The following is a 14305-nucleotide window of genomic DNA, read 5'->3' as shown; positions in this document are numbered from 1 at the left end:
CAACGGGCTCTATAAATACCGAAATTTACATCAAGGAATGTTTACAAAAAAGGCTGCTTCCATTCATAAGACTTCATAATGTGTCCACTTATTTTTGGCCTGACTTGGCATCCTGTCACTATGGCAAACAAGCCCTTGAGTGGTACAAGAACAATAATGTGGTATTTGTACCAAGAGAGGCAAATCCTCCAAACTGCCCGGAGCTAAGGCCAGTGGAGAGATATTGGGCTCTTGTTAAAAGAGAATTGAAGAGTACAAAAAAGGTGTCCAAAAGTGTGGTAGATTTTAAACGGAGATGGACTACATGTTCGAGCAAAGTGACAGAAAGCACTATAAAAACGTTAATGGAAGGGTTTCCGAAAAAGGTTCAAAATTTCATCACTAGTGATTAAAACTATAAAAATAATTTTTTTTGTAAATTGTAATAATAATTTCAATCAAATAAAAAAAAAATTAAAGCTGTAAGTTTAGTGGTTTCTTTTTTATAAACATATATGTATGTTAAGAATTTTTCGATCTCACTCCTTATATGAATAGTTTTTTTTTTTTGATTTTTTGGTTTGTTTGTATTTATTTCGTAAAAACATTATTTTTTTTAAGTAAGAATGTGTGTGATATTTGGTGTTTGTATGGGTTTGTAAGAAGAAAAAAAGTTTTTTTGGTTTGTTGTACCCCGCATTTCTTTTCTTTCTCTTTGTTCAAAATTTCTTTTGCTTTTACTTTAAGTACTAGGAATGTCTTTACTACTAACTGATGTTGCTGCCGCTTTCATCATTTTTATCGCTGCTGCTAACTTTTGCTGTCCCTCACGTCATCGCTTTAACATTCAAAAATGACAACAAATGCGTGAACGGGCTATAACTAACTGTATATTTATCATGTATTTAACAATTTTTATTCATTTAATTTTTTGTTAATTTTATTACTGTCGAGTGAGAAGAGTAGGTACGTGTCAGGCATTAAGAAATGAAAACTTTGCCAGCTACAAAAGCTACCACATTTAACTTTAAATTTCCTACATAAATAATTAAACAACCAGCATTGAAAATGGCCTTTTGTTTAAAAAGAATTTTCCTTAACGAACCACCACCACCACTACTAGGTCTTCAACAGAAAAGCCTGAAGAAGTAAATTTGTATTTATTATTTATTTGAATTTCATTTACATTTCTTTCATTATTTATTTATAAATTTTTCGATTACAAAATATTTCTTTATTTGGCACTAAAGTAAGATCATTTTGTGTTTGTATTTGTTACTGTTTGTTTAATTTCCCTATTCAACAAAAAAAAAAATAAAAAAAAAATTCAAAATAAAAAAAATGAATTGACTGATATGGTTGGTGTTACTGATACATGTGCATATGTTTTATGTCTCTACAGTACAGATGAACAGTATAGCAGCACTTAGACTTTCTTTTTAATAAAACATGAAAATAATCTAAACTTATTCGGCTGTGTGCCGATTTTTATATATCCACCACCTACAGCCAGAGCAAAAAAAATATAGTTGTTCATATTTACCATAACTATTTCAACATTTTTACCGATATTATGGTCACTGTGATTATGTATATGATTGTGATAACCATTCACATGATTGTAGCAATCGTATATATGAATATAGTAATTAAGTATATGTTTATCGTAACCATTTGTAATTAAAATAAAAATTTTCTATAAAAATTGTAAAAAAATCATACTTCAAATTTAAAATTTCTTAATTTTCAATCATTGAACAATTTAGCTAAATATAACATTCCAAAATCCCTATTCTGCAAAACTATTATTTCGTTGGCATTTTTCAATCAATATCACAATAACATAACTGATTTTATTCACAATAGCATATACTTAACGATATTGAAGATTATTCATAATAATTATAGTGGCTTCAAGCATTTTAATTTAAATTGATGGTTTCCAAACTCCGTAAAATTATCCGCTTTAATTTCAAATTTCATGTTGTGATATATCGTTATTTTTAGAGTTGGGCATAATCGTTCTTTTTACTGATTGGTCGTTTTTGTTCAGAACAAATAAATGAACAAGTTCGTTCTTTTTGTTCAGTTGTTCACTTCTATTCTGTGGAGTTTGACTGAACTAAGTGAATGAACAATTGCTCTCTTAATGTTTTTGCAGTAAACAAAACGAACAGATCACTTCTGCTTTTGGAAAATGAATTTGATTTTAATAATAAAGAAAAGAAGAAGGAATTATATAAAATTCAAACAACATAAATCCCATTTAAAAGCTTTTCAAAATATAAGTTTCATATAATGACAGATGACCAAAAGGAATAAAGTGAATAAAAAGAACAATAAAGAACAAGATGATTGAGCAACTTCACATTGTTAATTTGACTGAATTGTTCAATTGAACTTGTTCGTTCATGAACAACCCAACTCTAGTTATTTTGACATTTTTAAAGTAAACGAATTATGATTATATTCACAATAGCACATACTTCCTGATTATTTATTCAAACTATGATGGATTCACACAAAATTTTGTAATTACTTTAAAATTCCCTGTTCAGCTAAAGTATTACATCCTTGTATTTTTTCATGCGATTTAAATAATCAATCACGATTTTATTCACAATAACACATACATACTTTCAGATTATTCACAAAAAATTGTAGTGATTTCAAGACAAAATTTAAATTAATCTCCTTCAAAGTTCTAAAAATATTCGAAATTTTGCATTTTTCAAGCAATTAAGGTGAAAAATGTAATATGATTTTATTCACAATAGCACATACTTTCGAATAATTTATTCAAATTATAATGGTTCCATGTGAAATTTTCCAATGTATCAAAACAGTTTAAATTAATAAAAATTTCATACTTCCCGTTTAGATAGAAATTTTTAATTTTTCATTCACAATAGAACCTACTTTCAGATAATTTATTCAAATTATAATCAAATTCATATGAAATTTTCTAATGTATCAAAAATCTTTCAAAATCTTCCTTTTTTTGTGACATTTACAACACCCTCCCACCCCTATTTAAATGACCCTAACTGTACTTTAGATTGAAATGTGTGTGAGCGAGTATGTGGAAGTTTAAAAATATACAAACAGAGAAATTATTATGACTTTCACTACTTTTATTTCAGTTTATTTGTATGATATTTTGTTGTTACCAACAAAATTTAAACAAAAAAAATAACAACACATTTAAATTTTATTTATTTTATACAACAAAGTGATTTAAAGAAATAATAATAATAAAAAAAATAAAAAAAAAACTTGGCAATAATTATTATGTATGATGAAGTTGGCATTACAACAAAAAATTTGCCAACGTTGAATAAACAACTGGAAACAAACAAGAAAAAAATATATCGGACAACCAACCCTTAAAGTTTTTTTTTACAAATAATACAATAACTATATATTGACAATAACAATAATGAGCCTAAAAAACAAAGATATTTATGGCAAGTTAAGAGTTTTTGTAAGATTTGTGGGTGATATTTTTGAAGTATTTATCATTTAGCCAGCAAAAACTTGTTAACAATTACTCATTAATATATTTTTCAATGACTAGTGCATACCTGGAAGTACTGTAATAATGACTTACAGCTCAAATCTATGTTCATTTCTTAAAAAAAATGCAAAAAAAAATTTGGAAAAATTCGTTAATTCACAATAACTATTGCTGCTTTCAGATTTGCTATTAAAATTATAAAAAATTTTAATTAATTGCTTTGAAGTTTATGATTGACATTGTATATTTGAGCTATAAAATTTAAAATTCCTTGTTTAGAAAAAGTAGCACAACTTTGTGATTTTTCAATCGATTTTACTGAACGATATCTGATTTTATAAACAAAAGCTCAGACGTATCTAAACGTTATTAAATTATGATGGTTTCAAAACAAAATTTTAAATTGATTGTTCTCAAAGTTCAATAATTTATTTATAACGTTTCAAACGTATTATTTCGTTGGCATTATTCAAGCGATATAACAATAACATAACTGATTTTATTCACAATAGTATTTACTTCCAGATTATTCATTAAAATTATAGTGTCTTTAAATATTTTTTAATATTAATCCTCTCCAAACTCCAACAAAAATATACGCTATAATTACAAATTTCATGTTGAGATAAAATATCGTTACTATGGCATTTTTAAAGTGAACAATACTGGATTTTATTCACAATAGCACATACTTTCAGATTATTTATTCAAACTATGATGATTTCACAAGAAATTTTATAATTCATTGCCTCCAATGTTGAGCAATTTTGCTATTAAAATTTCAAATTCCCTGTTCAGCAAAGGTATTACATAGTTGTAATTTTTCAGGCGATTTAATAACACAATTCACTAAAAATTTTAGTGGTTTAAAAAAAAGTAAATTAATCTCCTCCTAAGTTCAAAAAATATTCTGTTAAATTTCATTCTCCCTGTTCAGATACCAAAAGAGATACATTTTGATTTTATTCACAATAGCACATACTTTCAGATTATTTTTTCAAATTACGATGGTTTCATATGAAATTTTCGAATTAATTATTTAATTTCTGTGTTACTGCCACAACAAATTACAAATTACAAATATTATAAATTTTTTTAATTATATTTCTCTGTGAATTGTGTTTAGCTTTGAGTATGATTTGAAATTAAGATTTGATATAAAGTTGAGAAAATTTAATTTTTCATACGTTTTTTTTCTCAAATCCAAATAATCCTCTGTTTGAATTAGGTTTGAGAATAAGGTTTAATATCAAATACATCATATTTCAAACGTTTAACTTAGTGTTTGCTGGCTAACGATGTGCATCTGTGTGTTGAAATCAACATTTCGATATCAATTTATAGGTTATGGTTCCGAGAATTACGCTATTGAAAATAAGCCCAAAATCCGAATTTTCATTTATAAAATGTCAATTTTAGCAGGCTGTCATAAACAGCTTAGGACTCATTTCACAATTAATAGGTTTAAAATATCAATACCACACTAAAATCATACCCCTTAAACAAACAAAAAAATTAAAAATATTAATCCTAACTGTTTTCAGCGGTTATTTACAAATGTTATTATCAAATGGAAGTAGTAGCTTTCAGGAAAAACTTTATAATGTTTTGCAATCGGTCATATTTTGAGTTATGGCAGTTTTACTGAGCATGAAAACAGACCCAATCTGCACCCATTGAATTAGTTCTAGAGTTTTGACAGACAAATTTTAAAATTGTTGTAAAACTCAACAAAAGCTTGCAAAATCATTGCAAGCTACTCAATCAGCAATTTCGAAAAGTTTGCGAGCAGCAGTATTCATCCAAAAGCAGGAAAATTGGGTACCATGCCCAGATACCTTAAATAACAATTTTGCATGTCCGAAATGATGTTTCAACGTTATAAAAGAAAATAAATTTTGCACCGAAGCGTAAGAGATCGTATTGGAAGCCCGGCTAACCAGCAGACTCGACACCAAAGCCAAATATCCATGGCGCTAAAGTAATGCTCTGTATTTGGTGGGACAACAATGGTCCTATCTATTATGAGCTGCTGAAATCCGGCCCGAATGCAACTGATTCGTTTGAAGCGAATATTTCCCTAAAATCGCCCAGAATATGCGGCCAGATATGAAACTGTAATATTCCATCATGACAACGCTCGGCCAGATGTTGCAATACATGTTAAAAAGTATTTAGAAGGAAGTAGTTGGGAAGTTTTGCTCACCCGCTTTATAGTCCAGACCATGCCCCTTCCGAGTACTATCTGTTTCGATCGCAGCACAACACTCTCTCTAAAATACGTTTCACTTTGAAACAGTGTATTTTTTGGCTTGATTCGTTCTTGGGCTCAAAAATGATTTGGGTTGGAATCCTTATGTTGCCAGAAAGATGGGAAAAGGACATAGCTAACAATGACCAATACTTTAAAATAAATTTATGTTGTACAAATATTTCAAATTAAAAGCAAACAATTTTAAAAAATTCCCCATTTTTAAATTTAATCACAATAAATTATTTGATTTTTTCTAAGATAATGAACATTTGAAAATCTATCCATCTATTAAAATTTAAAAGTTTCGGTTGCGGTTGTTGTAAATTGGGCTGAATGTTCACTGATGTTTACTCACTTTTGAGGTTATTTGTATATGATTGTATTATATAAATATATGTTTATTGCAATCATATTCATGAAGAATCATTAATTATAGCATAAGATGTCGTTCTCAGAGTAACCGTAGTCCGAGAACAATTAGGTATTGTGAAGATTATTATTACCGCAATCATATTATGGTTATCGCAATCATATTATGATTACCGCAATCATATTATGGTTACTTCAATCATATTATGGTTACCGCAATCATATACAAAATTACAGTGATCGTAATATGTTAAAAAAAGTTGCAAAAATGTTGATATGATTCTGGTGCAATCATTATAATTATGTTCTATGTATAATAAATAGAACTTTTGACTTTGTGATATGTTGAGATCATGATTACTATTTCTGTAATATGCCCTTCCAAATCGTTTTGATTATAAAAAACTCACTATTTCATTGAATTGATTACATATTTTTATGATAAATTCGATTAATTTGTTTGTTATTTTGATTAAAGTTTTTTTAGTTTTGTTATTTTTCTTATATTTTATTATATTTAGTTGATTGTTTGTTATTTTTTTTACCTTTTATTGATCCACTTGAGTTATTTTGTCCGGGCGATTGTACATTACTTTGTCCCAATGTGTTGGCGTGCGCTTCCAGTTTGGATGTAACGCTGTTCCACATATCAAACATGCGTTGCGTATACATTTTATACTTGCTTAATTTATTAACTTTTTGTTGTGGTTTGAAGTCAAATTAAAAAAAAGAATTTAAAATAAATCTTGTTGTTGTTGTTGTTTTCTTTAGTTTAGTTATTAAATGTTGCTTGTTAATTATTTGTAATAATAATAATAATGTTTAAATGTTATAATGTTTATTTTTTTTAATATATTTTGTTTGTTATACTAATATTTATTCACAAAATTTTTGTTTTAAGGCATATATATGTTTTTATTATTTTATTAATATTTTTTGTAAAAAATTCTTGTTTTTTTTACAAATTTCTTTTGTTTTTAATGTTTTGTTTGTAACAAATCGTATTTGTTAATTAATAAGGGTTTTTTGTTTGTTTGTTATTTGTTTTGTATGTATAAAATAAATAAATGCTAATTACTAATTTATTATTTATTATTATTATTTGTTGTTGTTTAATATTGAAACATTTGATGTTTTCTTTTTAATAATTTTTCTATTAGATTTTTGTTTTTTTTTCTTTTAAGGCCCTGTTAAATCTGGGGCTAACATTGCACTTGGTTTAATGAGAGGGGGGTTTTTAAAATAAATTTTCTTTTGTTTTTTGTTTAATAAATGCCAATTTGTGTTGATGATTATTATAATAAATTGTTGCGTTTTTTTTTTGTTGTTGTTATATAAATTTATAAATATTATTTAAATATTTGTTGGTTGGTTTGTTTGTTATAAATTTAACTTGAATTTGATGTGAAATACTAGTATCACAGTCCTCTATTATTTTGTTTTAAAGGTTGTATATATAATTTTATTTATTTATTTATTATTTTAGCTAATTTTTATTGATTTATTTATGTATTTAATGAAGTGATAGGTACAAATTTGGTTTGAATTATTTATAATTTTATTAAATTTTATGTATATATTTTGTTTAATATTTTTGTAGTTGGATTTATTTATTATTTTATTAGGGTTGTTGTATTTGCTAATTTATTTATTTATTTTTTGTTATTAAGACACTTGTTCTGATTTTTTTTATTTTAATTTCTTAAAATTTATTTTAAATTATTTTATAAATTTTTAAAGCCTTGATTTTGGATTATTATTTTATTTAGGGTTTGTTTTGTTTGTTTGTTTGGTTTTATATAATTTTTGTTTTTTGAAAAAGTTAGAAAATTGTTCCAAATAACCGAAATTTTTGATAGAATTTGTAGGTAGTAATTGAAAGATTAAATACCAGTATTTTTCTGTTTAAGTTTTACATTTCAAATTCAAGCTGTCACCTTTTCCTCCTCACCTCTTTAAGAGGTTTATAATGATGAATTTTGAGTTTGAAGTGAAATTATAATTTAACCACAAGTTTTCTGTTTAGTTGTCAAAAAATTCAAAACGAAAGCAAAAACTTAAAGATGTTTAAGAAGAGTTTTTTTTAGTGGTGGTGGCTTCTTTTTTTCTTGACTCTGTTCATACTTTCTTTAAATGAATCATTTAGTTCGCACAGAGTTGTTCACACATTCATTACCTTACACATTCCCGCTGTAGTTTAACAATGATTGATTTGATAATGTATCTATCTGTTCGTGTGTTAGTTTAGTTTTGTGTTAGAAAGTTTCAGCTGAATTTGTGTAAAATTTCAATTTGATTTTTCATCAAATTGTTGTTAGTTGCTGTTGTTTTTGTTGTATTGCTTTTGTTGTTGTTGTTGATTTTTTTATTATTAATAATAGTTGTATTGTTATTGTTATTATTATTATTGTTACTATTTAATTTTGTAATAGTTTTATTTGTATTTTTGCACTTTATCACTTTCACTGTTTTTGTTTTTGTGGCTGCAGCTTTAGTTGCTGTTACTGCTGTTGCTGCTGCTGCTACTGATGATGATGATGACGACAATGAGGAAGATGTCGTGGACGATGACGTTGGCCCTACTAAAGTTGAATGTTTCAAATGTTGCGACTTTTGTTTGTTGGTCTGAGCAGTGCTGCTGAGGTTTGTAGCACCAGCACTTTTAATCAGGCTGGTTTTATTAGAGTTGTTGTGGCTGTGACTGCTGCTGCTTCTGCTTATGTTACTGTTACTGCTGTTATTATTGTTGCTGTTGTTATTGTTATTATCATTGTTTTGTCGATTTCTCCGCTTTGTTTGATTCCAAATCAAAATATCCAAAAACACGAAAATTTCACGACTATTTATTCCGGAAGACATTTGGTGGAATTGGTTTTTTTGTAATAAAAAACAAATTTATGCTTTTGTTCTTCTTCTTCTTCTTTTCTTTTCTTTCTCCCACGCAAAAACAAATCAAAAATAAATGTAACACACCCTCCTTTCTTTCTGTGTTCTATTATATTTATTATAGTCTATCTATATAGGCCTCTAATTAAAGGCCCTTATTGGTTGACCCATAATTACAGTTTTTGCGACACGGACTTTGTTTCAAAGTTTGTATAGTATTTAGTATAAAAAACATTTTGTTTAAATTTTCAACTTAAATACTCAAAACACGCATAATAGTAATAATAAGAATATAAGAACTATGATGAAAAGAAATTAAGAAATTTTCCTAAAATAAAAATTAGAAAGAAAAGAAAAATATTAATAAAAATAAGATCGAGATAAACTTTTATGAAATCAATTGGTTTTTTTAAAACACATCCAGTATAGCAAAAAATAAGAATTTTCTTGTTGTATTCTTTAATTAATTTCTTAAACCATGAGGGGCAAACGCAGGCCAGGATCCAGAGGGGGTGAAATAGGAATCCCCCCTCAAAACCCAAAAAAAGATTTCATATAAAAAAGGAAAAAAAAGGAAAATGTAAAATAATTTTTGACCTGGTTGAGAAAAACGGCCTACAAATGGCTGAAATATAAGGAAAAATCCAGAACAACCTTGATTTTATATCTACATATGTATATCTGGATTACTAAGTCATTAATATAGACAGTATGTACATATATCTAATGATAGATACTTCAAAGATCTTTGCAACGTCATATATAACGCCATAGTAAATTGGGCCTACAATCGGGAAATTTATTTTTGAAACCGAATTTTTTTGTCACCAAAAAAATTTTTGGTCATAACATTTTTTTCACTAATAATTTAAATTTTTTTTTTAAAAAATTTAAAAAATAAAAAAATTAATTTTGAAAAAAAGTGATTGTCATAAAATTTTTTTCACAAATAAATTTAAAAAAAAAATTTTAAAGTTTGTTGGAGAGGAAAAAATATATTTACTGAAAACACTGATATCCATTGTGCAGTAAAAAAGTTCTTCAATTATCAGATCTCAAAATTTGAAGAACATTCAATTTTATGTATATCAAACAAAAACACTAAAATTTTGTGAAATTGACCGAATTCACTTAATTGTGATTAAATTCAAAAAAAAATCCATCGATTTTTATGATCAATATCTCATTTTGTTCCTATTTCATGTGGCTTCGCGATAAAGCAATAAATATGAAAAATTTCTGCCGTTTTCGATTTTTCATGATTTTTTTAAAAGAAAAAAATGTTCTATTTTCTCGTTAAAAATATATGTTTTGCTTCAATTTGTTATTATAACTCCGAACTACTCAGCCGATTGAAACGCAATATATGTGTGAAAATTTGTACATAGCATGGGGAAAATGTTTTCATAATTTAATTAATCGAAAAAAGAACATTAACTACTCAGTTTCATGTATATCAAACAAAAAAACTAAAATTTTGTGAAAATGAGCGAATTCACTTAATTGTGATAAATTCGATAAAAAATCCATAAATTTTTATGATCAATATCTCATTTTGTTCCTATTCCATGTGGCTTTGCGATAAAGCAATAAATCTGAAAAATTTCTGCCGTTTTCGATTTTTCATGATTTTTTAAAACAAAAAAATTTGTTATTTTCACGTACAAAAATTTATTTTTTGCTTCAATTTGTAATTATAACTCCGTAACTACTGAGCCGATTGAAACGCAATATATGTGTGAAAATTTGTACATAGCATGGTGAAAATGTTTTCATCATTTAATTAATGGAAAAAAGAACATTAACTACTCAGTTTCATGTATATCAAACAAAAAACTAAAATTTTATGAAAATAAGCGAAATCACTTAATTGTGATTAAATTCGAAAAGAATCAAACGAGTTTTATGATCGATCTCTCATTTTGTTCCTATTACATGTGGCTTTGCGTTAAAGCAACAAAGCTGAACAATTTCTGCCGTTTTCGATTTTTCATAATTTTTTTAAAACCAAAATATTTGCACATAAACATCTATTTTTTGCTTCAATTTGTTATTATAACTCCGAAAGTACTGAGCCGATTAAAACGCAATATATAAATGGATTAAAGGTTATGTAAATTTAAATTTTTCTAAGTTTATTTTAATAATATCGGACTAACCGTTTATGAGTAATCATTAATTATGTGGAGAAACGCATAAAAAAATTTACAATTTTACTTAATTTTTTTTTTAAAAACCTCTCCATTGAATTTAAAATTTGGACCATATTTGTACTACTGGGACCATAATACATCAAAATTGTGTAGTGGTTTAAAAAGCCTCTACATTTTTTTTCGATTTTGTTGCCCTGTGTTATTTTTAACAGAATCTGTTTTTGATTAAAGGTTTTAAAATTGGAAAATAGTTCTTTAATTTTTCAAAAATAAATGTTTCGAACCTGTTCTCTAATATGTTTACTCATATATGTATGTGTTTTTAAATAGTTGTGCATGTTTACTGTAACCATTTAAACCTTTTTAAAGGTTTTTAAACAATATTATGGTAACTGTAATTATTCATATGATTGTGGTAACCATAATATGGTAATATTACTATTCACATGATTGTAGCAATCATATATACATATGGTTGCAGCAAATAAGTATATATTTGTGAAAACCGTTTTATGTTGAAGAATTTACCATATTATGTTGTTCTCGGCTTATGGATATCATAATCTAAGAACAGCATATTATATAATGATTCAACATGAACATGATTGCCATAAACAAATATTTATTTACTACAATCATATATATGATTCCGATAATCATGTGAATCTTAACTTTATCATATTATGGTTACCGCAATCATATGAATAATTACTTTTTATAAACCAAATTTTTTCTCTGTGCGTTCCAAATGAATATTAAATTCTTGTTAGCTTTAAAATCAATATTTTTTCAAATATCCCCTAAATTCAATTAACAAGCATGTTCTACACAAACTAACCATTTATTATTAACACACTTTAAAATCCATTTCATTATATTTCTATTATCTAGACCCTTTTCAATGTTTAAAAAGAAAAACACCAATTTAATTTAACTGTAAAACATAAAATCCTTTAATGTCTTAATAATCCCTCATTAATTTATTTTTTACTTTTTGCATGCTATACAAAAACAAAAAAAAAACAGAGTGTGTGTGTCTATATGCCACAAACTTTCCTTTTATGATTTGTTTTAACTTGAAAAATCGATATGGAAAAACAGCATAAAACTACAACAGCAACAACTACAAAAAATTGTCATTTTAATATAAAAGAAAAAGGGGTTGGTTACTATGTCTCGGCCCCGCAGCGCACCGCACCTTGTCATCCGTCGTACAAACCACCATCATCCCCAAAAAGAAGAAATTTATAGGAAAAGAACATAAAAATACACATGTACTTATATATGGATATACATATACAAAATAAAAACAACAACCAGAAGCATGTTTGTTGCAATGGGTGGAGAATAAAAAAGTTCTATGACCCAGTGGCTTAACATCGTCTCATGTTTTGTTTTGTTGAAAAAGATTATTATGCCATGCGGCACAGTGTTAAGCAAGAAAACAATTTGTGTAGGAAAATTTTTGTTTAATTTACAAGTAAAAATTTCAGTGAAATCGACCACAATAGTAATGAAGATCGCTGGATAGAAAAATTTGAAAAAAAAAACATCTCTCATTCTCGCTTCTTGAATTTCTCAAAAGTTTGATCAATTGCCAGAAGATAAAATAGGACTGTGATATTTCAATACAATTAATTATCTGCTAACAACTTTTAATCAAGTGTTTAAACAGACACGGGCTAAAACCAGTGGTCGGCTCAAAGAGAACAATCTAATAATGGCAATTTAAGTTTCTCATTAACTAATTTAAAATTAATTAAATTAAAAAAAAATCAAAAACTCTGTTAGAATCAACAGAGACTGTTATATGACATACCAATAAATTTGTATTGATGTGCTTTTTCAGAATCTATGGTGATATTAAAAAAAATGATCTCAACTTCTCAACTCAACAGTTATTTTTCAACGTAAAAATAAAAGTTCACATGAAACTCTTAAAAAAAGAGTTTTATTTCCCGCCAGAAAAAAAAACTCATTTGAGGAGTCTTATTTTTCCCTTCAGAAAAAAACTCAATTGAAGAGTCTTATTTTTACCGTCGAACATAAAACTCTTTTCGTTTATTTTCTACTTTTTTCACAGTTAACAGTTATTTTTCAACGTAAAAATAAAAGTTCACACGAAATTCTTAAAAAAGTGTTTTAAATAGACGTCACAAAAAAACTCATTTGAGAAGTTTTATTTTTCCCGTCAGAAAAAAAACTCATTTGAGGATTCTTATTTTTCCCTTCAAAAAAAAAAAACTCCATTGAGGAGTCTTATTTTTACCGTCGAACATAAAACTCTTTTCGTTTATTTTCTACTTTTTTTCGGTATCTTTCTTTATTAAGTCTATCTGATATAATGTTTGTAGTAATTTATTTGTTGAAGGAAAAAAAAACAATAACAATTTGATAATAGGAATCAAAAAATAACAAAATAAAATCCCACTTGATTTTATTATAATGACAATTTATTCAAATGCAATGCAAGGTGCTTTACAAATTATAATAATCAATTTACATAAAATAAGTTTTATTTTCTGGCGGGAAAAATAAAACTCCTCAAATGAGTTTTATTTTCTGAAGGGAAAAATAAGACTCCTCAATTTAGTTTTATTTTTTTTTAATGGGAAAAATAAAACTCCTCAAATGAGTTTTTTATTATGGCTATTTAAAACTCTTTTTTATTTTTAAAGTCACAAAATAAATTCTTTGATATCACTTATAACCGTTACGATTCCTTCTAATTTTTATGAGTTTCCTTAATATTCGTATCGTGTACATGTAAAAACCCGGTTAATTTCACGGTAAACTAATTTGTATAGGCATTCTGTCAAATAAGTCTTCAGGGATTTAAATTTCTAACTAGAAATCAGAAGAGTAACGGTTCAATAATTAATTTTGATAGAAATTTATCGTAGAAAATATAGTCTGGTTTAGTCGGCAACAGAAAAAAAATTGTTAAGATCAATGACAACTTCATGTATTGTAGAAAGCATGTTGAGGAATTCAATGATATTTTGGAATTATTAAACAAATGTTTACAAAATATTTCCTCCATTTTTGACACCAATAATTTTTGTTCTTTATTTTTGCACTGCAACAACTAAACTACTGCTGCATAAGTTGTAATCACAAATTATTATAGTTGTTGTTGCTGCTGCT

General features: G+C 26.7%; 1 protein-coding gene across 3 annotated transcripts in view; it reads right to left on the bottom strand.

Annotated features, from left to right (window-relative positions):
- Hr3 (Hormone receptor 3) overlaps positions 1-14305 on the bottom strand; it is a 113566-nt gene that overhangs the window by 37936 nt on the left and 61325 nt on the right. For 2 of the 3 annotated variants that reach the window (XM_065512125.1, XM_065512126.1), the window contains exon 1: positions 6665-6823. The exons of the other annotated variant lie outside the window; for it this stretch is intronic. In XM_065512125.1, coding sequence (XP_065368197.1) covers positions 6665-6791 — 127 coding nt within the window. In that variant the 5' untranslated portion in view covers positions 6792-6823. Of the gene's footprint in view, positions 1-6664; positions 6824-14305 lie in introns of those variants that run through there. 3 annotated transcript variants of the gene reach the window in all.

Source organism: Calliphora vicina, chromosome 5, assembly GCF_958450345.1.
Source record: "Calliphora vicina chromosome 5, idCalVici1.1, whole genome shotgun sequence".
NCBI classification, from domain to species: Eukaryota; Metazoa; Arthropoda; class Insecta; order Diptera; family Calliphoridae; genus Calliphora; species Calliphora vicina.
Note: the sequence above shows the minus strand (reverse complement) of the source record. Positions and strands in the feature narration are given on the sequence as shown.